We start from the raw sequence: 24862 nt of genomic DNA, 5'->3' as shown, positions 1-24862 counted from the left end.
GCTGAAGAACGATTTGCTGAGGTGAGCATACAGCCCACAGGTACTGAGGTTAAAAAAATAAAGAATGAAGGAGAATACTACAGCCACACAGCAATTGTGTTTTTATTTCACGACAGCAAATCTATTCCAACGCACCAGTCAATTAGAGAACAGCTACACTTAGGCTTTAAAAATCTTACGCTGAACATGTTCAGTGCTTTTATTTAACTAGTAACCACACAGAATATTCACTTTTAAATAATTTTCAAGGGTAAATAAAGGAAGATCTTAGTAAAATTGGACACAACTCTTTTCCCCGCAGCCGGTACAGGAGAACTGCAATTAGCTAGCTAGGCTTTTGATGACCCAATACACAGAAGGATGACTCTGCTGTTAATAAGTGACTATATTTTCCTTAAAGAAAACAGGATGCAGAGCTGTCTGTTGGTTTCTTCCTCTACATGAGTGCTCAGGCTTTTCATTTTTAGCACACACTCTCAAATAGAACACGTAGTCATGCCTCTCTCCTCCTTTAAGCCCTAGCTGTGGCTTATCACCTCATCGCTTCTCAGCCAATTCAGAAACAGCCTGGAAACAGCTCAGTAACATTTTTGCATTTGAGTCATTCATTAGATCCTTCCTTTTCCAGCAGCTTTGAGCCACATGCACTTATCAACGATTTTATTTCTCCTTGTTGTATTCTGAAACTTGTTTGGCAGTTTGTCTTGCATGCTTTTGTTCCCTTCAAGCTCATACCAATACTTGTGTTTAATAGGCAACTAAGCAAACAGGAGAACTATGTTTTGCTTAAAAGAAAGAGGATGACAGAAAGGAATACAACACTGAACACCCCGGAGGTGCAAGCACTGGAAGGAATTTGGAGGACAGATCCCGAGGACGGTGCCTTGGCTTTCGGATTTCCTCACAGCCAGCACAGTGCTGTCCCTCAGGGACAAGTCACGGAAGGGACTGGGCTCGATATTATGACAGTAACAGCCAGTCAGGCCAGATGTTCAGCGTGGTGACATCTAGCAACTCAGCAGCACAGCAAGAATCAAGACACCCTTCCTCCCTCTCTATGACAGAACTGCCACCGCCTCAGTGACAGTCAGGTCCTGAAGGATTCTGGAAATCCTGTGAACTTTCTGGCTGCCCCTGAGCACTAGGTCACAGCAGCCCCACTCCTCTTTTGACATGACCCCCTTCCCAGCACATGGCTCTTCACCAGTCCCGTCCACCTCTCCCGTATCCCTCCTCCAGACCATACCCACCGTCACCCCCCAGCCCCATAGAGCCCCTCCCGACACCCCCTCCCACCCCAACACCAGGCAGCTCCTTCCACTGCACAGAGACCTTGTGCTGGACACACCGACCCCCTTCCCAACATCCCAATGTGCCGACCCCTGCCTGGCACTACCCCCATCCCAGCATCCACTGACACCGATCCTAACTCCGCTGACCCCACCCTGTCCCATAAAAAGCACTGACTCCCACTCCATCCACCCCTACACACTGACCTGCCCCCACGCAGCAACCCCTACCCTACACACTGACCCCCAGACACTGACCGCCACCCTATGCACCCCCATGCACTGACCCCCACCCTACACACTGACCCCCACATACTGACCCTCACCCTATGCACTGACCCCATTCTATGCACTGACCCCCACATACTTACCCTCATCCTATGTACTGACCCTCAGACAGACCCCCACCCTATACACCCCCATGCACTGACCTCCACTCTACACACTCACCCCATTCTATGCACTGACCCCCACATACTGACTCCCATCCTACACACTGACCCTTACTCTATGCTGACCCCCAGACACTAACCCCCATGCACTGACCCTCACCCTGTGCAYTGACCCCCACAAACTGACCCTCATCCCATGCACTGATCTCCAGACACTGACCCTCACTCTATGCACCCCCACACAATGACCCTCACCCTATGCACTGCCCCTCCCATATACTGACCCTTATCCTATGCACAGACCCCCCACACACTGACCCCCCCCGCGCACCCCCACGCGCACCCGCACCCCATGCACTGGCCGGCTGCCCCCCGCCTGCCCGGGACCCCCGGCCCCCCCGCGCACCTGCGGCCGCTCCGGGCCTCGCCGCTCTCCTCCGCCTCCTGCTCTCCGGGCGCCGCGGTGGCCACGCCGGCCTCGTCGTCCTCCACCGTCACGTCGGCGGGGAGCGCGGCGGGGGCGGCGGCCGCCCCCAGCCCGAAGGCGGCCTCGGCATCGCCGCGCACGGGCGGTGACGGCGGCTCCGGGCCGCCCGCCGCCGCCCCCAGCAGCACGAGCACCGTGAAGGCGGCCAGAGCGCTGCGGCCCCGCGGCCCCCGCATGGAGGGGCCCCGCCTCGCCCGCCGCCGCCGGCCGTTAGGGCATGAACGCCAACAGCCGTTAAGGCATCAACGTTAACGGCCGCCGCCACAGAATGGGCGCCCGCCGCGCGCCGCCACCCACCCGTGCCGCCGCGCCCCGCCCCGCGTGCCGCCACGTACCGCCGCCCGCCTCCCTCGGCAGCCCATTGGATGAGTGGCGCGTCGCTCTGGCCCCCGCCTGCGTCTGATTGGCGCGGCTGTGGGAGGGGCGGGGCAGAGCGCGGGGACGGTGTTTGTCAACAGAGCGGTCGGCCCAATGGGAGCCACGCCGCTTCCTTCACCCCCTCCCCACCGCAACAGCAGTGACCAATCAGAAGTGCATGATTCACCGAGGCGCTCGCGGATTGGCGGAGCGGCCGCGCCACACGTGCCGCTGACTGGCGCCCGCGCGGCGCGGCCCCGCCCCTGGCCGGCCTCCCCTTCGCCGCGCTGGAGACGTGGCCGTTTCTCCGTGTCGGGAGGGGCGCGCGCAGCGGCCGGTACCAAGCGCGCCGCGCGCGCGGGGGGGGCCAGGGCGCCCCTGCCGGGCGGAATGGACTCGCCGGGCGGGAAGGCGGGCGCGCCCCTCCCCGCAGGGCGGGGCCGCCGCCATGAGGCGAGCGCGGCGCGAGGCGGGCGCGGAGCCCGCGTGGGCGCTGGGAACAGCGCTGTGGGCACCAGGGTTCACTGCCCGCGCCCTCAGCGGCGCCCTCGCGTGTGGTTCGTGGGGTCTGCACGCAGTTTGCTGGGCACAGCCTTGCCGGTTRCGGATTTCTGATCTGTACTTCTATAACCTTGCTTTGCCTCTGATAACTTATTGCCTCTAGGCAACAGCTGCGCCTTTGCCCCTTTTCTGCATTTTGACTCCTTTTTTTTTTTTTTTAATTATTCTCCACCCCACCATTAAAATGGGACTAGCCAAAGTGTTTCTTTTAGTGAGTTTTGGGAYTGGTGCTCACACCCCTCATTGAGCTCTTTTTTTAACTCCTCTGAATTGCCATTTGTAGACTCCTATCTACATTTTTTCCCTCCCATTTACACACAGGCCACAGATTTTCCTTGGCTTCATTCATTGCAATGAAGTCCACAAGAGTTTACCTTGTGCCGCACGCCAAGCAGCTCGTGTTAGAAAGCTGTCATTTTTAGTAACTTAAGTGACTTTTTTTTTTTTTTTATTATATCCATATGGTCTGGTGCTAATATTTGCTTTATTTAGAGAGCTCCGCTGTCTCTCGAGTGCTTGCCCCGTCGTGTTTATCAGCGGCGATCGCAGCCCTTCTGTTCCGCGAGCAAACCAAGCCAAGGACTTTTCTTCCTTCCTTGTGCTTTTGGCTCCCRGCTCCCCCTTCGTCTCACCAGCCCTCCCCAGCACCTGTTCCCACTTAAATTAATATTCCCTGCGCAGCACTGCTGCGAACAGCCGCGTCCAAGGGGAGCTCCAATGTATTTACAGTCTGAACTCTGTTTTATAGCGCTCGTGYAGCAAATCCAGCCCTGTGCGATGCTTCTTGCAGGAACTGCCACTCATTTGAGGGGCTCGGGGGCAGACACTCAATAACCACAGCAAGTTTTGGAATATCTGGGTAACTCATGAGCTTCTACATGTGTCCTGCTCCATGACTGTTTATTACACTTAACGCAAAACACAAAACGCCTTGTGAAAGTGTTCTTACCACACGCATGAGGGTTAACTCTTGTTTTTCCTCCCACTCCCCTTCCGCAGATCGGCAGTCYGACAAATGCTGCCTTTTATTTTTCAGTGGCTGTCAGCAGCTTTCAGGGGAGCCCATAYATTCTTCAAAGTTGCTCCTGGTCCCTGTTCCTTAGCACTGCAGCCGRAGGAATGACGATTACCAGGATGCAAGAGCTGCCACTTTTCCTTTTGGAAACTTAGTTCTTCACAAATGAGCACTGTACGATTTCCTCTCTGTATTGAAAAACTGGTGCCAACAACCCCAAACTTCCTGCACTTTGCAGAGCATGACTCACACACTCCATTCTGTTCATACTGACTGACACAAGGGATCTATTTCGGTCATATGACAATAACATAAAATCCGACCAGCCATTTCGCAGGAAATCAAAGCCAGTGCTTGCAGGATGCCTTGCAAAACACACGTGGATGRTGTTTTACGTAACTCGGTGTACCAGCGGCCAGCTCGCTTGAAGAACCTGCTCCYGGTGCTGCCGCAGCGAGAGCCCATCGTGCCACCTTGTGGCTGCCCTATCCAAGGCCATCGAAAGGCCCTGGAGGATGAAAATTCAGGCTGCCCAAAAGCTGCACACACGGGAAGTGATTTACCAGCACCCCTGCTCGTTTCGTTTCTTTGGCAGAATGAAAGAGAACCACAGAATGGTTGAGGTTGGAAGGGACCTCTAGAGATCATCTAGTCCAACCTTCCCGCTCCAGCAGGGACACCCAGAGCACGGGGCASAGGGCGCCATCCAGGCAGGTTTGGGAAGATCTCCAGAGGAGACTCCACARCCTCYCTGGGCAGCCTGTTTCAGGGCTCTCTCACCCTCCCAGTAAAGAAGTTCTTCCTCACCTGGAGATGGAACTGCCTGGGTTTCAACTTGTACCCATTGCCCCTTGTCCTGTCACTGGTCACCGCTGAGAAGAGTTTGRCCCCCCTGGAAAACCAAGCACTTCCACAGGATCCCAGCAGAGACAAGAAGTAGGTGCTATCCAGCTGAAATGTCGCTGAGCTGCAGTTTGCAGGATAAAAAATGAGGTAGCAAGGATGTATTTGCTGAGGCACGATTAGAAGAACAGGCTTGGAGAGTTACTGCCAACTGGAAATACAGTTTATCTGCAAAATGAGCCAGAAATGCTTTGAAACACTCTTCCTTTCACTTAGTTTCCCTGCTGTGTCGATGAAGTTTTACTTCCCTGGGCCTTTTGGACTTCTACCTGTTTTGTGCCATTGCCAAAAACAAGAGGGACGTCGGATAAACAGGTCTGACAGCCAGGGACTAACTCAGGTTAGCGTGAGCTGTCACAACAGGTTTAAGATGGGCTAAGCCTGATGTCTTACAGCAATCCCGCCGCCAACTGCCACCTTCTTCAGACTTGCACAAGGCCAGGAGTATTGACCTTGATTTTTTGGGTTGCTTTGCCTTTCGGAAAAATCACCAGTGTGGGCATTTGTTCCTTTGGACGAGAGCAGCTTAGGCCAGATATGCAGCTCTTCTTCAGAGGGATATGTAAAGTTTGTCCGAGCCAGTTCAACTCCCTCATCTGGCGAGAAGGAACCGCTGTCTTTGCCCGTGCACCAAGGCGAGCTGTTAGCTCAGCACAGGCTCAGAGGAGGACAGCAAGGAAGAGGATCTTCTGGTTTTGACAGCACCGAGCTCTTACCTCAGCTACTGGGTAATTTCCTCACGTGCAATTTCAGCCTTGGGTGCAGAACTGAGTCCCCAGGATCACACAGCCACGCTGACAGGGCTTGTGGTCCAAGCAACYCTCCTCGCCAGGGTGGTGTTTTGTTAGGGATCAAGTCTAGCACTTCCCACCCTGTTTGACAAGAAAATGCCTCTTCAAACAGAGCAGGTTCAAACGCCTCCCTCGGCGCTGAAGCCGAGTTTGCTTCCAGCATGGCAAACACAGCCGTGTACCAAAGGACTTTGAGCCATTTGCTAGTAGAGCCGGCTGCCACCAAAACCTGAGGAAAATTCACTTCTAAAACTGCCCCTTCCTTGTGTGCAATTCCCAGCACACCATAAATGAAATATTCTGCGCAAGATTTGCCTGYCTTCTCTGAAACGGCAGATTTCGGAGAAAACGCTGTCAGGGAACGGTGTTATCTGCAAGTGGAAATGTTTGTGTTCCTCCGGGCGCGCTCACCACAAGAGATGGGCCTCAAGGCAAAGCAGCCAGTGCTCCCTGTGAGATTGCAAACAGGTTTGTGGAGTTGTACTTAACTTCAGTGCTCATTACATATATGCGAGTAAAAACTCTCACATGTATGTAACTCATGTTAAATAACAYCCATGTAAAGCTCTCATGGAAGGATGGGTTTCCTGATCGGTGCAACCCCCTCACAACTGCTTATTTCCCAGTCAAACATGAGGGTGATGAAAGGAGTAGCCCCAAACCTGGTGACCTTCAGGTCCGATGTTAGTGCATTTTGGAAGAATCTAGTCCTTTTGGATGAGTCTTTGGGAAATACAGGTTTCAGTAATCGCATGTTTACACTTCAAAGTGTGTAATTTGCAGGAAAGATCGTTACYAGCTACCAGAAAATGCCAAATAGTTCTGCATAGTCATCACATGCTCTTAACAGCAAGTCACCTGCTCGGACAGCGAGGTGAGGCCTTGATTGCTCAGATACTGCCCGGGTGGTGACAATAGAGCCTTTGTTTGAGGAGCACCCTGTTGTGCAGAGGCCGGTTTGTTTGCCCAGAGCAGAAAGGATCGTTTCTAGCCCTTAGAAACCACAGTGGAACTGCAGAGATTGGCAGCAAAGCAGTTGGTCATGCATGGAACTGAAAAAAACCCAGCACCAACAGGTCTCTCGTGCAAATAAATATTGTTAAAAATTGTTCTCAGCTCCCCGTGACCTTCAGCACGATGTCAGCGGTAAATTTCTGTGATTCCCATGGATCTTGGAGGGGCTGCTGCAGGCTGAGATGGTGCAGTGTGGTCTTGGCTGAGCTCCTGGGGGGAATGCACTGCTGTGGAGGGACTTGAGGCCAACCTCTCTCCCTGTTACTCTCTCAGGGATGGTCCCAACGGCTACAGGGGAAAAGATAAAACAGGAAGGGAAAGGGGCTCTGTGCTCCGGCTGACAAGCCGGCTCGGCTGGACAGCGGCCCTGCTGCAGGCCCAGATAAGCTGCRTTCAGCTGTGGCCGGTGCCATTGTGGTCTGAGGACCAACGTGTTTGGGGAGCAGCCAAGCCCGGCCCCTTGGTGTGGGAATCGTGGGATCATTATGGTTGGAAAAGACCTCAGATCATTGAGCAAGCCCCTCAATGCCGTGAGGGTGCCCCTCAACGCCGTGCCTGCTAACCCGTGTCCGCAGCGGCCTCATCGATATGTTTCCTCAACACGACCAGGGACAGAGACTCCCCCGCTTCCCTGCGCAGCCTRTTCCAACGCCGGACTGCTCTTTCCTTGTGGAAATTTTTCCTGATACCTGACCTGAACCTCCCCTGGCGCAACTTGAGGCCAGTTTCCCTTGTCCGTAGTTATTCTGGAGAAAAGAGCCTCACTACACCCTCCTCTCAGGTGCTTGCACAGAGCCATGAGGCCCCCCCGGCCTGCTCTGGTGCAGACTAAATAACCAGCTCCAGCAAGACCGCCCTGGAGCTGAGCTGCGCCGAGCTGGGCTGGGTCTGACCAAGTTAAGTCAGGCTGAGTTGAACTGAGCCTAGTTAGGCTGAACTGATCTGAGGTGAACGGGGCCGGGCCAAGCGCGGTGGGGTTGGGCCGGGGCGAACGGAGCCGGCCGGGCGCTCTGGGCTGCTCCGAGCCGCGCGGGGCCGGTCGGAGCCGCGCCGGGCCGGGCCGGGCCGGGCTGGGCTGGGCCAAGCGCGCGCACTACAACTCCCAGGCGGCCCCGGCGGCGGGAGGCGGAGGCAGGGGCGGTTAGCGGCGGCAGGGCGGGCTCCGTCCGCGGCCTCCATCCCTCGGCCCGCACGGGAGAGCCCCGCGGGGGCGGGCCGGGCGGCGATGCGGCTCCCCGGCCGGCCCGGCCCGCTGCGCACCTCGGCGCGGGGGGCAGCGCGCCCGCCGGGCAGGCCCCGCGCGGCGGCGGCGGCGGCAGCGGCGGCGGCGGCCCGCGGGCGGCCCGGCCGCACCATGGCCGAGGAGGCCAAGCGGCTCGCGGCGTGCGCCGCCGTGGACAAGCACGTCCAGGTGAGCAGCCTCCGCCGCGAGGGTGGAAACACGCGCTCAAAACGGGTTATTTCTCCTCCACGCGGCGGCGTCGCCCCGAACGGCGCCTCAAAACGCCCCGCTGCGGAGCGGGGTGTCCGCACTCAGCGGGAGGAACTGCCCTTCCCTGCCGCCTTCCCGCCCGGGCTGTGTCCCGCGCGGCGGGACGGCTCCCGCGCGGCGGCCCCTCTCCCTGGCACCCGCTGCCCGCACCCGGGCGCCCCTCGCCGCCTCTCCCCGGCTCCCCACACCCCCGGCGCGCTCCCACGTTTTGCACGAGGTGGTTGGCAGCCCCATGGCGCTTGTGCGACGCCGTCCTTGGCGGAGCCCGGCCCCGGCGTCGCGGGGTGGCAGTGGGCAAGAGGAAGGAGCGGCTTGAGGGGCGCCGGCCGCACCGGTCTGTGGCAACTGCATGGCCGGGTAAAGCGTGGCTCTTAGCTCTGCGCTTTTTCTGGTGAAAAGTTGGCCTTTGAGCTTTTTTTTTTATTATTTTTGTGTGCCTGCTCAAAACTTAGTGTGCTGCTCCTGGCCTTGTTCCAGCTGGTTAAAGTTCAGGGTCTGGCTAATAACGCTGATGAAGTGAAATAGCTSGTGATGGGGCAATATGGGCTTGAAGCAGCTATGGAGAAATGCTTGGAGTCACTGCAAAGGAGTTGAGTGGTCTCAGCTGGTAGAGAAAGTCTGCTTGGCCCTCTGCTCTCGGGAGGGTAGGGTTGCCCTTTGCAAAGGGCAGTTAYGCGGTTGGCCACTGAACTGTTGCTGTTGGTGCAGAGAGTTGTGTAATGCTGTAAAACGCAGCTGCCCGCTCCTCTTTTCCCTTGCCTTGCAGGGCTGTGCGCAAGACCCTGCCAAGCTGGGGTTGAGTTGTGCTGGACAGATCTTTCAGGAGGTGTCCTGCTCCTGCAGGACTCGGAGCCTTCCTGCTCCCGGCAGCAGCACACAAACCTTCTTTCCTTTGCTGTCAACCTGTGGCATTTTTATACCATTCCTAATTAAAGCCAGGTTGGTCCACAGCACTTGCCCCAGTGCTCTTGTGAGACCAGAGCCCTGCAGTACGGAGCAGGGGTATCCTGAGCAGACCCTGGCCGTGAACAGGCTTTGAAATCAAGGTTTGTCCTCCAGTTCAGCGTGATCGAGTGTGTGGAGAGCACAAGGATCAGGGCTTTAGAGCCGTAAGCTGCTTCGAGCTGGCTTTGCTGGTGCACAGCACCTCTCATGGCCGAGCTCTGTGGCAGTCCTCTCAACTTCTCTGTTAGAAGGGAAAAGATGAGGTGAGAGAGAAGGTCCTGCCATCCTGCTGCTGCACAGGACTGCTGGTCAATAAGAAGGAACTTTTTGGMCTTTGTGCTTTCTTTCTTTCTTGCTGTTTGCTTATATAAATCCTAGTTTCGGGCTTTGGAAAAACATGGCTCTCCCTGAGTTTTTGGAAGTTTATGTTGAAGTGCTTTTGACTTCGGGCCCATGCGGCTTTGCCAGAAGGCACTTGTTGGGGTCTGTAGCTCAGGTTCCATCTCTCACCTCCAGGGCAGGCTCGGAGGAAACGCTCTGGTCGCTGTTGGCCCTGCTCGTGGTCTGCACGAGCACTGTACCGAGCCGCATCGTGGCCACGTGCCCCCTGTTTCGTTCAGCGAGGTTCTCCTGAGCTCTCTGAAGTGCCATTTCTTGGGTGTTGTCCCTGGCGGGGTGAGCAGGACCTGCCCCTTGCACACGGAGCACTGGTGGGAAGGAGAGTGCAAGGTCACCTGTTTCTGAAAGCAGGTGATTTGGGGCCAGTTTTGACTGTGCTCTGGGYAGGGGGAGAGATGGTAGTGGTGATAGGAGAGGCTGGGATTGTGATAGCACCAGTCTGGACTGGTCTAACCGCTTGTTCTGGGAAACCAGCTTGGCCCAAGGTGCTGCCCCTGCCTAAGGGAGGAGGTTTTGTCCCTCAGCAGTGATAAAAGCCTGGAGCTTATTGCCATCAATGGGCTGGTGGCTTGGTGGGCTGGTGGCTTGGCGAGCACTTCCTCTCTATTATAATGAAGCTGCAGTTGTCAAGGCTTTTACCGTCCCTCAGGGCACCAGGCTGCTCCAAGAAGCTGTCCCACACCCTTGAAATGAGGGCAAAGAGATGAAACTGCTGCTTCCGAGGGCAAAATAAGCCTTTGGGCACAAGGGGGTATTTCTAGCCCCATTGGCTTCGCTCGTCCCTGTCCCTTACAGCTGCTCAGTTGTGACCGGGGAGAGGCAGCCAAGGAAACCTGAGAGCCGTGTTCGGGCTCTCCTGTGTTGCAGTGCTGCTGGCAGCCTTGCAGTCACGGCTGGGGTCTGCTGCTTTTCCCTCTTTTGCAGACTTACAGTGGTTAGGAAGGGCCAGAGAATAACACGAGGCCCTGGTTTCATACTGGATATGGAGCTTTGTCTTTTTACACTTTTAACGTGCGGAAGTGAAAGGCATCACCAGCCCTAGGGGAGAGTGACCTGATGTGAGCTCCACCTTACTAAGCAGGCTTGTAACCCACTGAGATGCTCTGGACGTGGCTTTGTGCAGAGCTGCCAAACTGTGGATTTGTTGGGCAAGGAGAGAGCTCCCGACTTGTCTGATGAATAGACTGAATCTGTGGCTGAGTCCAAGTTCTCTTTAGTGGTATTGTGTCCAAGTTCTCTTTAGTGATATTGCATCCAAGTTCTTTTTAGTGCTRTTGTGCCGCTTCTAGAAAGTTTTGGCTTTGGATGCCATGCAGAGAAGAGGCCAACATGCTGTAAATCAGCAATGTGAGAGAGGTATTTCTTGGTGGTTGGTGTTGAGGGAGGGAGCACATGCTGTGATCTACATCTAATGCAGTTTCACCTTCTGCCTTCGGCTGGTCTTAGAGGTCCTCCTGCACCGCGCATGAAACTCCCGTGATCCCCTCTGAGCCCGAGGCAGAGGAGGTGCGGGGCTGAGCCGTGGTTAAAATAACCATCCTCTCCGGCACGTGCTGCTTGCTCCCCTTCCCAGGGCGTTCCRAGGCGCTCGTGGCAGCAGCCACAGGCTCTGTTTTGCCCTGGCTGCTGCGGCCACAACTGTGTTTATTAACAAACCCGCTGGCAGCGAACGGGAGCTTTTCCTGCACAGCCTCCGTGGGAGATATTATCGCGGCGCTGTTCCAGCTTCCCGCTCTGCGGGATCGTCTGGAGCTTCCAGCTTTCCTGCGTGAGGGCCTGCTGCTCTCCTGCTTCCAGAAGGAAACCCTCGGCCTGCACCGGAGCCAGGCTCATGACCTGGGCTGCCCCTTTCCAAGGGGGATCCGTTTCTGTGGGGAAGTGTCCATAGGCCGAGCTCCGAGGCGCTGCCCCTGCATGCTTGGGGATGTGGGAAGTGTTGCCCAGGCTTCCTCTGCACTAAGCCTTTGTGGGGGAGGAAAGTTAGGCCCCTTGAGCTGAACTTTTCCTGCTCCCTCAAGGATTAGCTGCAATTCTGACTTCCTGTGTTGGTAGCAAGCAGGAAGCATACGTTGAACGGCCTGTGGAGAGCTTGGGCTGTAGCAGTAATTAATAAGCACGTGTCCTATAAGGGGTGGGCGAGTTGCTTAAAATCCCTTAGCAAGCCCAGCTAAAATAGGAAGTAGTTCTGCCCTTGCTGGAGCAGCACGTCTCTTTCTTATCTGGCGTGCAAATACATTGGGATCCAGGGTACCTCTGGGCAAGGTCTCAGGAGACTCTTCTCGTAGAGTCTGTTGGGAAAAGCAGAAGAGATCGAGCCCCCCATAAGAGCTCTCTCCTGTCTCTCTGATTTCCAGAACAACCAAGTCCTCGGCATCGGGAGCGGTTCCACGATTGTGCATGCGGTGCATCGATTAGGTAGGGTGCTCTCCTTCCTGTCGCTTCCACAGCAGAAAATCCCCCTGTCCAGCCACCCCAACTGAGTGAAAACTAGGCCTAAATTGCCAACATGAGGACCTGGTGCCTTGGCTTTTGGTGTTTTCACTCGCTGTGTGTGCATGAAGCTGAAAGTTAAAACAGGGACTTAGGCTCCGATTTATTGCATAGAGAGTCCTGAGGAGTTAATTTTTCCTCAGCTTTATACAACAGGGTTGTGTTTTGACACCTGCTCTCCCCCTAACAAATCAGCAATGCAATTTACTGGCATCCACCCCAAACTGGAGCTAAAAACCCTCTGTCAGTTCCAGCTCTGCCTGTCCTGACTTGCTCGGTGGCTCCAGGCCGTGCAGCTGCTCCGCTTCCGTTAACCCGTTTGCATGGGGCTGATGCTGCCTCTCCGCATCCCATATTACTCACGCCAAGGGTCCTGCTGGGGTGTAATGGAAAGAGGGATATTGCATCCCGCTGTAGTTTTGTTATGCCTGGTGGCAAGGCTGCTGCATGTGCCTGGGATGCCTGTTGTGCTCACAGTGTAATTCAGAAAGTATCTCCCTCCTTGCAAAATATTAAAGAAAGACAGATGCATTTTTGGAGAGTGGCTGTGAGGCTAATTAAACCTCTGTGCTCTCCCTAATGAGGCAYATGGATGAATTTCCCCTCCGCAGGCTCCCGAAGGGCGCTTGGAGCTTCAGGGCGAGCTTGCTGGTCGAGGTGTCGTGCCCAGAGCCACCGCGCTCGGCTCCGCTCYGCTGCCGAGCTGGCGTTCGGCCTCCTGGGTTCGACTCGGCCGCTCCCGCCTTCAGCRTGGATCCAATTTCCAAATAAATGCAGCGTTTAAAGCCCGTTCCGGGCGACGGAGCATGACTTTTCATGCCTGTGAATGCATTAGCCCTGGGTGTAACTGTGCACAACCCCAACGTGGCATCTTCAGCTCTTGCAACTGGTGCTGTTGCCTTGAAGCCTGTAGTCCACATGCTTGTTCTCACGAGACGGCTGTTGCCGACACCCTTGGGCTGTTGACTTATGCCTAATATTGTACTCACTTAAATAACACTTGGTCCGTAATGATACCTTAGTAATAGATTTTAGTCATTTGAGGTTAACCCGAGGGAGGAAATATTTCCTTCCCTTTAATGGAATACCGTAGTTTATTTTATTACTCCTTTCCCTGCCATATATTTAAATGTTTTAAAATGAATGGATGTGATGTCCCCAAGGCAACAAGCCAGAAAACCTTTCAGACAGCTGCTCTAGCCCTCTGTTCCCGAGAACWGGGCAAAACCTGTTTAATGGAGAGAGAAGTGGGCCTGATTTTCCTGGCGTTGACCTGCTGACAGGGCACAGTGGTTGCTGGAGATGCAAAGGTTAATGGCCCTTGGGCTGAGACCCGAGAGCCTGTGCAGGGTGGCACCTGCTTGCATGTTGTGCCCAGTGAGTTATTTGCAAACTGAGCGATTAATTGTCGTGATTCAAAGGGCTTCGTATGAGCTGAGCTTTCTTAAAGTGACACTTGCTGCGTTTTGCCTCTGCAGGGAACAAACTCAGGCTTCTGCCTTGTTTTTCTTTATTTTTTTTTTCCTGCAGCTGAGCGGGTTAAAGAGGAGAACCTCACAATTGTCTGCATCCCCACGTCTTTCCAGGTAAGCGCTCTGCTTGTCCATGTCCCTGGTCACAACAAGGGGACCGTGTTATTCCTGGCTGCAGGAGGTAACCGCGATGGTTCCCGCCTGACTCGCTGCTCTATGGATCACCTGGAAGCACCAGGAAACTCATCCTGCTGCAGCCTGCGGGTTCACAGGATGAATTGGCAGCGTTGATTCTGGTTTTCCCTGTCCCAAGGTGCTTGGATGYTGTAGTCCTAGGGGAGTTGTGCGTTTTGAACATGCAGTAACACTCGTGTCCCAACACTGGTGTGTGGCTTACTCTAGATCCTACTGGATTGCCCAAGGATGCTGTTAACCATGATCAGCCAGACTTGTAAGGCAGAACTCTTTGGAGATGCTTAGCCTGGTTTCCTTTGGTTTGGGATCAGGCACTGAAAGCTCTGAAAATCGTGGTGCAAGCAGTAATAGCAAGCTGTGTTTTCAGGAGGAAACCTGAGGACAGAGTGTTTCAGCTGCCTTGTATGTGAAATTCCTACAGAGAAATCGGTTTAATCTTTTCCTTTGCTGTGCAGTTTTTGCAGGGATGAGTTCATACCTAACTAGCTGCTGAGAATTTTGCAGGAAGACTTGTTGGGAAAACCCAGGGCTGCTCAGGAAGCCTTTGAGCTGCTTCGGTACCGTGGGGCAAATGACTTTGCTCTCTCCTCCTCTGTCCCCTGAGGTGGGAACRTGCTGGGAAGGGCAGCTGTGCATCTGTCCCCCTTAGGGCCGGGTTTGGAAGCCAGGTGGCAATGTCCCACCCTGGGAATTGGACACATCCTTTCCTGGGTCCTGCTATGGACCTTGGGATTGCACCYTTGTTGAAACATTTTCTTTTTCTTTTCTTTTTATCGTGAGTGTAATCAGCATGAGCAACTTGATCTGATCTCATACCAGACCCTGCTTTGAGCAAGATGTTACACTGGGGATGTCCCGAGTTATCCTGAAAGCCTATGGAAATATAGCACCTTCCTGTCCTGCAGATGTTCTTTGAGTACAGAGGGAGAGGGAGTTTTCCCTCTTTCTCCAGTTGTTGTAAACAACTATATATACCACAAACTGCTGCAAAAGGTAGAAAGTTAAAAAAAAAAAAAAAAGTTTTATTCACCTGTATTTCTACTGCACACATAAGTACCTGAGGGGAGAATGTAGGGAGGAGGATAGGGCTAAACTCTTCTCAGTGGTGGCCAGGACACAAGGGGTAGTGAGTAGAGATTGAATTAACTTAAATCACAGGCAGTTCCATCTGCATGTGAGGAAAAACTTCTTCCCTGTGAAGGTGACAGGGCCCTGGAACAGGCTGCCCAGGGAGATTCCTTCCCTGGAGGTCTTCCAAACCCACCTGGATGCCGCCCTGTGCCCCGTGCTCTGGGTGTCCCTGCTGGAGCAGGGGGTTGGACTRGATGATCTCTAGAGATCCCTTCCAACCTCAACCATTCTGTGATTCACTGGCACTCCATTTTATGGATCTTTGATCTGTCCAAAATGATCTCCATCCCCCTATCATGTACTCTTTAAACTGGCAAAGAACTCCCCTGATCTCAGTTACTAGGTCTTACAAGGGATAGTGAAAACAAATGTCTAAAGGTCTCGTGCTGAATGTGGAGAAAGCCCTGAAATGTTGAGATGCTCTGCTGCTGTGTGAGCTGTTTCTTACCAATGATGCAAAATGACTGCTGTGAGAGGGCAGAGATGGCCCGTGCAGATGTGTGAGCCAAAATCCTCCAGACAAGGGGCCACTTCGTAACTTTTGCAGTCTCTTGAATGAAGCTCGACCAATTCTAAGAGAAGCATTTTCAGAACAGCAAAACAGCATCTTATTTTCGCTATGTAGAGGTGTAAATGGCTGCTTTAGGTCGCTAGCAAGGAAGAATTGCTTTCAGGGGGCTTTTACTCTCCTCTCATTCCTGCTGTAAGCTTGGGTTATTGCTGAAAGCTCCTTACATGGGCACCCACTGAGAGGAGTCTGTTTTCTCTCTAGCGAGCCCTCCTTAGGGCTCTTGTCGTGCACAGCCTGAGCAAGAGCCCACAGCCCCTGGGGGCCCAAACTGCCTGCTAGGAAGTGCCACAGTCATGCAGAGGATTCARACTGTATCTCGTTGCTTTCAGTATAATCTGCTGTCTTCTCAGACACCATACATATGTATGGTCGACCTTGTTAGTGTTCAGAGAGTTAAATTTGGGGGTATAAATTGATCCTTTTTCTGCAGTTGCAGTTTCCTGCAACGGCTAAAGCRTGGGAGGAAGTTTAGACTTGGGCAGAGTTGTGCAAGGAGGGAGTCTCATTTGTGACCATTTGTAATGCTGGAAATTGAACCAATTTAAGGTTTGTTAAGTGTGAACTTTCATTTAAGCTGATGAGGCAGGTGGAGGGTAATTCTGGGTCTGGGTGCTTTGTGCTGTCTTCACGCTATAGGGAAATACACAGCTACTTCAGCATAAGCAGATCAGATCCCTGAGGCTGTTTCAGGAGGCTTCCCACACTCTTTCATAAGGGCATTCTTTATTTTTTTCCCCATTCTCTCAATAATTTTCACTATTAATCCCATATTTCTGTCCCATATTTTAAGTACTTTGCTGTCTTGCTCCCATTTTTCAGCCAAAGGAAAACGGAARGTCTGTTTTAGCAGCAGTGTTATCAGTTGATACGGATGAAAGAGAACTCAAAATCCTGTATTTACCSTTATATTTGGATACTAGTGATTCCCTGCAGAGTTCCTAAGGCCTCTGGTTATTTAATGTGGTGAGACCTGGATTCAGGAGTGCTTGTGACCATCTGACCATTCTAGTTCAATCACCCAGTGTGGATACAGCATTTTCTCCTTGTTAGGTTTTTCTGCTGCTGGATGCAGCTCTGCTGCTCAGAATGGAGACAGATCTGGCTCCCCTAAAGAGACCCCATCCCTGTTGGAATTAGGGGATAACACAGCCCGTTTGCTTGCTCTGCTGCTGAGCAGTGTTTGCTCTGTTCTTGGTGTGCAGGCCCGTCAGCTGATCCTGCAGAATGGCTTAACACTGAGTGACTTGGACCGACATCCAGAGGTAAGGGGAAACCTCCTCCTGCTGCTGACCTTCCCTTGCTGGAGCATCAGGCCCTCTCTCCTCCCCTGAGGGCAGTGGTTTAAGCACTGCTGAACTTAAGGGAAAAGGAGCTTAAGGTGGAGGGGGAAAGGGATTTTTTGCTCAGCAGTGGAGGTCTCACTGACAGGTTTGGCCTCAGGACTGAGGGGTGGCTTGTGGTGCCCAGGCTAGCACAGAGTAAGGGGTGCAGGGGCAGGAAAGCGGCCCTGTCTGGAGAACTCCGTGGTTTATCTGGGGCTTGTGTCCCGGAGAGGTAGTTCCACAGCTTCTCATCTCAGGCTGGTTTCGAGATGATCCCAGCACCAGAGACATCTCTGTGTCTGCCGCACRGTGCGTCTTTCTCAACCGAGTCTTTCCTCTTCCTGCAGCTTGATGTTGCCATCGATGGTGCAGAYGAAGTGGACTGTGACCTCAACCTTATCAAAGGTGGCGGGTGAGCCGTGCTCTCTGCGTGGGGGCCAGGAGGCTTCTGAGCTCCCTTTTCTAGCTGCAGGGATCTCTCAGGTAGTGCTGAGGATCTCAGATGATCTTGTGTGGAGCTATGCATAAGATTGCAGTGGGAGGTAACTCCTGCCTAAAATGTGTATAGTAGTAAGGGATGAGGTGGATGAAATGATGGGGAGGAAGAGCTGGACAGAGGCAACTGGCCTTTGAGGCCACAGGGCACACTGATATGCAGTCTAATATACTTTATTATCCTTCCCTTTTTCTGCAGTGGCTGCTTGACTCAGGAGAAGATAGTTGCAGGATATGCAAAATGCTTCATCGTTATTGCTGATTACAGGTAAAATATCACTACCCTGTTTGATCCTCCACAGGGGAGAATTTAGATGCTCCTATGCTGCAACGTTATTTTCCTTCCAGATGGTCAAAGAGAGCAAGAATAGGTAGAAATGAGCCCGACTCCCGGCAAGTCAGCTTTGCTATTTTAATTATCAACTTGGCAGACCTGCTTAGGAGTCAGCAGTGTTTGTGGTTCTAGGAGTTAAGGGGGGAAGTGATTATGTTGCTCTTTCCGAGCTCAGTAGTTGTCAGCACTGAATAAATTTCCCCTTTTGTGCAGACATCCCAGGGCTGAAGAAAAGCTAACTTCTGTCCTGCTCGTGCACATCAAAACAGGTTTGTGAGGGAGCTGAGCTTCACGCTTTGAACCTGTTCCTCCTACACGTGTGTGCAGATGAATAGCTGCAGTGTCCCCCAGCACCTGAGCAGTTTGCAAGAGAGAATATGTTATGTTAATGCTGTTAGCAATGTGATATCTGATGCTAATGCCACCTCAAACCTTGTCCTCAGGAAAAAATCCAAGAGCCTCGGGGAGCACTGGAAGAAGGGAATTCCTATTGAAGTCATCCCCATGGCCTACGTCCCTGTCTCTAGAACCTTGACCAAGAACTTCGGAGGCGCTGCTGAGCTGCGCATGGCTGTTAGCAAAGCTGTAAGTGCCCCCGATCACCCAGAAAATGTTTTTAATGCRTTAAAAACCCCAACCTGAGAGCCTGTCCCCCTGTGAGGCTCTGTGCTGTGCAGCACGAGCTGCCTCCTCACAGGACACAGAATCACAGAATGGTTAAGGTGGGAAGGGATCTCTAGAGATCATCCAGTCCAGCCCTCTGAACACGTCTCCTGCTGTGCTCTGGCACGCAGGTCTCRCCTGGTGCGTGGGTGCAAGCCCTGCTCGGTGCCACTGCTGCCCAGGGAGAAGCTGGGACAGCCCCTGCTGTGCTGGGCAGAGCAGAGCTCACAGTGCAGATAACGGCTCTGCTCCCCAGGGCCCTGTGGTCACGGACAACGGGAACTTCATCCTGGACTGGAAGTTTGACACCGTGCATAAGTGGAGTGAAGTGAACACAGCTATAAAAATGATACCAGGTAATGTAGGAACTGAGAGGTGGCTGGGGCTTGGCCCATGCTAGAAAACCCTGACCAAGAGAGCCTTCCTCTGCACAGGATGAATGAGCTGTGCACGAGCAGGACTTCCATGTGGTGATGAAAGCCTGGGGTGATCCCAGGGCCTCCACAACCCTGTCTTCACTACACAGATCACTCCTGTCCTCCGCCTTCCTGTCCTTGTGCTCTTTCGGGAAGGGACTTTTAATGGTTCTTTAGTAGACCCTGCAGGAGGAAGGWAGCTCTGGGTTATTTTCTAGAGCCTGTTCAGAGCTCTGTGTCTCTTTACTGTCCTGTAGCCTCCAGGTTCACCTTGCTGTGAGAGTGACACTTATCTTAATGTGGCTGCTGCCCATAGCTGCATAAATGTCTACATTGTTGTAGCTATTTCTATGCAAGACAGAAACAGTGGCTGTTACATTAAGTGTTTCTAAACAAAAGGCAGCCTCTTTTGTTCARGAGCACAAAAGAAGCCCAGATTAAGGGGCTTTTTCTAGAAAAAGGCCTGAGATGTCTCTGTCGTTAATGGTTCTGAGAACTGAATTGCACTGAGTGAAGCTGCAGTTTCTAATTCCCTGGCGGAGTGTGTCAGTGCCTCCTGTCATCCAAAGACAATATTTGATACTGAGGCCCTGACCTGGTTGTGTGAATGCTTTAAAATGCCCTGGGAGCAGGTTCTGCTGCAGAGACCAGATCTTAAATGCTGAACTTSAAGTCTTAACCATCAGGAAGTGAAAATCTAATTCATTTATTTATTGGTTTGTTTTTAATGGGTATGCATCAGTCTCGGTCTCTGATCRCTCAGCCTTGGTGTTGGAGGGTCTAACGATGATACTGAATAATCTTGTTGGCCAAAGTCTCTCTCCACCACCACCATCACATCAATTTTAGCTATTTAGTAAACCCCACAAATCAGCAACTTTCTTACAGAAAACCAGGACAAAGCTCTCAAATTCAACTCAAATTTTTCTCTTCAGTCCTGCCTTTCTGGGCTGCTCCCAGATGTGGCTTTCYTGGCTTTTCAGTCTTCTTATCTTCCTTGGAAGCTGCCTGTTTATCCCTGCTACCTACCAGCCCTGAGGGCCACAGGACACCCCCTTTAACTGTGCCCAGGACACCCCGCCTTTACCTGTGTCCACTGCCTGTGCAGTGTCATAAGCTGAGGAACGGGCATGGATTCTGCTGCACAGACCTCAGCGTTTGCACAAAGGGGCAAAACCTCGTCCTTGCCACACGATTAGAACCTGAGGCCCAAGCACAGGACATGGGAACAGGTTAGGTGAAGAGTCACCAGTAACTTCTGCCTGGTCCTGTGYGGTGGCATGGCTTCCTATCCAATGTTTGTGATAAGGCTGACTTGCTGAAAATTACCCATTTTCTTTTTTTCCCCTCTCTAGATCCACCTGCTGAGGTGTTGCTTCTACCTTGGCTTGTGCTGGTGTTTAACTAGTCTGAATAATTACCTGGCACTTGCTTGCAGCTAACAGTAGATGGCAGGTTCAGACCTTAGGAAGGAGTAGATGCAAAAAAACCAGCAATGRCTGCTACTGGTCTGGAGGAGCATTGAGAGGACCCTGATGAAACATCTCTCCATCATGTTGATGCAGAGATGGTCTCACAGATTCACAGAATCACAGATTCACAGAATATTTAAGGTTGGAAGGGACCTCTACAGATCATCTAGTCCAACCTTCCTGCTCAAGCAGGCCCACCTAGAGCATGTGGCACAGGGTGGCATCCAGGCGGGTTTTGAAGACCTCCAGAGAAGGAGACTCCACAACCTCCCTGGGCAGCCTGTTCCACTGCTCTGTCACCCTMACAGTAAAGAAGTTGCTCCTCACCTGGAGACGGAACTTCTTGTGTTTCCTTGTGTCTCCTTGGCTTGCTCTCAGAAATGGGCCTGCCAAGGGGAGAAGAGCATCATCGCTTGGCAAGGAGGGCTCAGGAGCACTCAGAGAGTGGATGTGGCAACTGGGCTCTGGCAACGGGGCTTCCCATTGAAATCCCTGTGCTGTGCCTTAATCTTTGTCCTCACATGCATGCTGCCCTTAGCACAGAATCACAGAACGGTTGAGGTTGGAAGGGATCTAGAGATCATCTAGTCCAACCCCCCTGCTTATCTCCCCACAACGGATGGTGCCGTGACCCCTCTCCTCGGCCCTTGGGGTGTCCCGCTGTGCGTGGCCGTGGCGTGCAGCGACGGGTGACACCTTGTCTTGCAGGTGTGGTGGAGACGGGGCTCTTCATCGACATGGCCCAGCAGGTTTACTTCGGCATGCAGGACGGCTCGGTGAGCGTGCGGGAGCGGCAGCCTCGCTGAGCGCGGCCGCCCCTCGGCCGCCGCCAGCCCCACGTTTTGCCTTAACGAGCAGCGCCTGCTGCAGCAGACAGAGGAAGAGACGGGCCCAATCCGCTGCCCTCATGCTGAATGTCCTGGTTGTTTTTTCTTTTTTAACAAAAAAAAAATTCTATTTCTCTCTATATATTTTTACTTTACAGGAATATTGTCTTTTTTTTTCTAAAGAATCGTTTAAACAAATTGCTTTAACACTTTGTTTTTATTATTTTCTGAGAAATATTTACCAAAAAAAGACAATTGTTATTTTTGTTTTTTTTTTTTTTTTTTTTTTTTTTTTTTTTTTTTTTTTTTAAACAGAACTTGAACCCTTCTGGTTGCTCATGGTGTGCAGTGGTTGAGGGCAGGAGTACAATCCTAATGCATTAATCCTACTCCCTGGGAGGATGATTTTGTAAGGGGAGCGTATCCAGTTGGGACCTGCTGATGCCTTATTTGGAACCTTTTTGGTTCGGGTTTTTATGCCTTTTATTTTTCTACACCACTGTTTGTAATAGTTCAGGGTGTCTAGTTATCCTCTGTACGTACGACAAATCTGAGCCTAGGGGTGCTGTAATCTCTRCATCCCTCTTGTCTGGGACATTATCAGGGCCTTTTTTTTGGCCTCTGTACRGAGGAGACATTCATCCTTTGGGCCAAATTCTGCTCTTGAACAACTGTGGTGATCTAATACCTCTGATTAAASTCTGTTCCTATATATGGAGACATACTGGATTTCAACCCTGTAGAACAAGAGCAGAACAGGGTCCCCGATGCAGTTTACAGAAGCATATTTGAGCAACTTAGCACAAGGTGAAATACCGTTCAGTGGCAAACTACCTTGTTGGGAATGAAGGTTATTTAGCACCTCTCGCAGCTGCTTGATTTGTGGAAGGATGCAGCAGAATGCAAAGGAGGACAGAGTCTTCCTGCCTAAACTTCCCACATGTAGCAGGAGAGAGACGTGTAGTTCAGTGTGGTGTTCTTTGCGTGTAGGTGCTTTGCATGGTTCCGGTGTCGAAACGCAAGCCCTTCCTTTGTGTTACAGGCACTGAAATAAAGAGCTGTTAAACCAGATTTGGCYGTAGTCTGATTCTTAAAGCAACCATTTCCTGGACAACGAGGCAGATCCTGGTTGGACCGAGTCATCCTGCAATTCAATTCACAGCTTCTCTTTGTGCTTCCCTTATGAAGGCAAACTTCACCCAGGCCAAATTCCACCCATTCCGCATCTGGTTTCTTTTTTCTTTAAGATAAATGCATTAGATTATTTTAAATGGACAAGAGTACCTAATCAGCGCTTGTTCACTGCAGCGCTTTACCATAGAAATGTCTTGTATTTGCATGTCTCCAAACTGCGTGTTCAAAATATAGTTCATTTTTGTTAAAAAAAGGAGCTATTTTTGCATCCTGAAATTTTCCCTTTCCTCCATGCATATTCTCTTCCCAAGTGCTTGTATGGAGAAAATTCAAGCCAACAACTTGCTGGAAAGCCAGGACTATCTCTTCCTGCAAGTCTGATACCGCAGAAGTAATTCACCACGCAGCAGTCCTGTTTGGGGGCCCATGGGCTGTTTTCAGATACTTTCTGGGCTCCTAATGCAATCCCAGCTACACAGAGCACTCAAGCAGAGCCTTGTGACGAAGCCTCTTCTCTCACAGCACACTCTGGAAAAATGAGATTAGCAGGAGAGAAGCTGCTGTTGACTCCATCTCCCTGCAATCAAGCAGCTCCTTCTCAAAAAGCCAATAAATCCATTATCGTGCCATTAGGGGCTGGCCCTGGCCCAGGTGTGATCTCATTCAGCTCTGTGCCTGGCTAAATCTCAGCCCGAAAATCTCAGGTCTGAGGGGGCTGGATGGGAGGAAGCTGGTGTGGAGCAGAGCTGCTCCCAAACCCACAGCGTGGGATGCAGTGGGACCTGCAGCAGGAGCGAGATGGCTCCTGGTTGTGCCTTGCTGTGTATTTTTATTTCATTTTTCAGAAAGTATAACTTCCAGGAGAGATGTCGGGATGGACCGGGCACTGCCAATCCCTGCAATTCCCCATGGAGGAAGARCTCAGCCCCTTCCATGGGGTTCTCCCAGTGGAGCAGTTTGGATTTCAGTGTCCCAGCTCATTCGTGCTGGGGGAAGCTGCTTTTAGCTCTCACGTAAATATAATAACCAAGGGCTTCAGATGCAGTGTCAGCAATCTTTAATTAATAGGTTAAGTAATTAGGCTGAACGAATTGGAATAAATGAAAATAAATTAAGTGTTTAGTTAAAATAAAACACCTAGTTCCACACAAGTGTTTCTGATTATCAGAGTTTTATTATCGTCACTGTAGGGCTAGTTTTATGATCTGACATAATTACTGTTTAGAGGAACCAAGGCTCGAAGGACTTTTAGGTCGGGTGGCTTAACCAAAGATCATGCGGCTATTTTGKTTTTTTTATTGCTGCAGCATGACAAAAAATGAGGAAAAGTAGTTAAGTCTTCATTTTCAAAATGATTTTTTGAGTGTTATTTATCAAGCATCACGAATCCTCCAAAATTTTGTTGCAGTTTGATTTTACTCAGTGAAGCAGCAAAAAATGATGTGTTTCAGCGTAAAAATGAGCTTAAGGAGCTCTTTAATAATAAATGTAATAAAAAATGCATACTTTTTGTTGCTGTTGTTGCCTTCTAAAGCTATTGTGAGGAGATTATTCATTTCCCTTTCCAGTAATTTTAACAGGTCATAATCATTAACTAGCACTAATTCCATTAAAACATTTTCCAAGTCAAAATTTTAGTAACTTGTAAGTGATTTGCTTTCTGCAGTGCCCTCTCAACTCGTAATCAGTGTTTAATAACCTGCAGTTTAATCCCAGTGTAATGTATTCAGTAATGACAAATTAAATTGAAAAAACCCTGCTGTAAATCTAGCCAGCCGCCCGGGACTCTGTTGTACAGTCCTTACTTCAAAGACTGTAAAAAAAGAGTCTTTTTTAATTCCTTACCTTAAAAGAAAAGAGACTTACCTTCTTTCTTTTCTAGAAACTTTCTTCTTTCTTCTCTATTTTCTGTTCTGTTTCTGGTTGCATGGCAGTAAAAATAAATAAGTAAATAAATATCTCTAAAGCTGAAGCTCAGAGTTTTATAAACTATACATTAATGCTAGCAGTTAAAAGCAGCCTTTCCTTGCAATGATAAAATAATATCTATCAAAACCTGGTTCAGATTGTTCCCTGCTGAATTTCACAGTGGGATTTCAATATATTTTGTATATTTGGGTGGGAAGAAGCAGCAGGGCTGAATAAGAGGCCATTCCTGAGCTTTCCATGGGTTTTATAGCAAGTCAGCGTGAAGCTTTTAGCAACAGCTACAAAGGGGTCATCAGAAAACTCTCTGCTCTCAAGCTTGCAGGGACTTCATCACATTTTCATCAGCATCAGCTCCCAAGAGCAGCAGGGGATCCTGGAAGCAGAGATTCCAGGCAGGGGGGTTTCAAAGAAGGCACCAAATCTGTATTTAGGCACCCAGGGTCTTCCTYAGCCTGGGTGGACCTGAGGTGTGTCGGTTCAGTAGGACGAGTGCTTTATAGCTCAGTGCTTCATGGAAGTCCCTACTTCCAKTGTCCAGATGTGCAACATTTTGTTGATAAAAATACAAATCCTTGAGCAGTCAAYGAGCACTCGGAAAGAGTACTCGGAAAGAGTACAGGAGTGGGGAGCTGATACCTTTCCGCTCTTCATTTTACCAATTTAAGAGAAATAAATAAGATGCGAGCAGTGAGCCAGAAAGCCAGCATCATTCAGCTGCTCTGCTTTCCCAAGAAGTGAATTCAGCTGGAGAAATTCATCTTTCTAG

The 24862-nt window shown here is 51.4% G+C and overlaps 2 protein-coding genes across 2 annotated transcripts in view; one reads left to right on the top strand and one right to left on the bottom strand.

The window, feature by feature from the left end:
- Nucleotides 1-2151, bottom strand: part of EIF2AK3 (eukaryotic translation initiation factor 2 alpha kinase 3) — a 42396-nt gene extending 40245 nt beyond the window's left edge. Inside the window, exon 1 of the mRNA XM_026034138.1 lies at nucleotides 2088-2151. The gene's annotated coding sequence lies outside the window, so the exon portion shown is untranslated. The remainder of the gene's footprint in view (nucleotides 1-2087) is intronic.
- A 5883-nt stretch (nucleotides 2152-8034) lies between these two features.
- RPIA (ribose 5-phosphate isomerase A) lies at nucleotides 8035-21023 on the top strand. The gene is made up of 9 exons (XM_026034129.1): nucleotides 8035-8220; nucleotides 12000-12060; nucleotides 13666-13721; nucleotides 16707-16766; nucleotides 17174-17238; nucleotides 17521-17589; nucleotides 18099-18240; nucleotides 18575-18674; nucleotides 20915-21023. The coding sequence occupies exons 1-9, from the start codon at nucleotides 8035-8037 to the stop codon at nucleotides 21010-21012; spliced, it is 837 nt and encodes a 278-aa protein (XP_025889914.1). The 3' UTR covers nucleotides 21013-21023.
- The last annotated feature ends 3839 nt before the right edge of the window (nucleotides 21024-24862 follow it).

This window comes from Nothoprocta perdicaria, unplaced genomic scaffold (genome assembly GCF_003342845.1).
Source record: "Nothoprocta perdicaria isolate Ctin4 unplaced genomic scaffold, notPer1 scaffold_14, whole genome shotgun sequence".
NCBI classification, from domain to species: Eukaryota; Metazoa; Chordata; class Aves; order Tinamiformes; family Tinamidae; genus Nothoprocta; species Nothoprocta perdicaria.
Note: the sequence above shows the minus strand (reverse complement) of the source record. Positions and strands in the feature narration are given on the sequence as shown.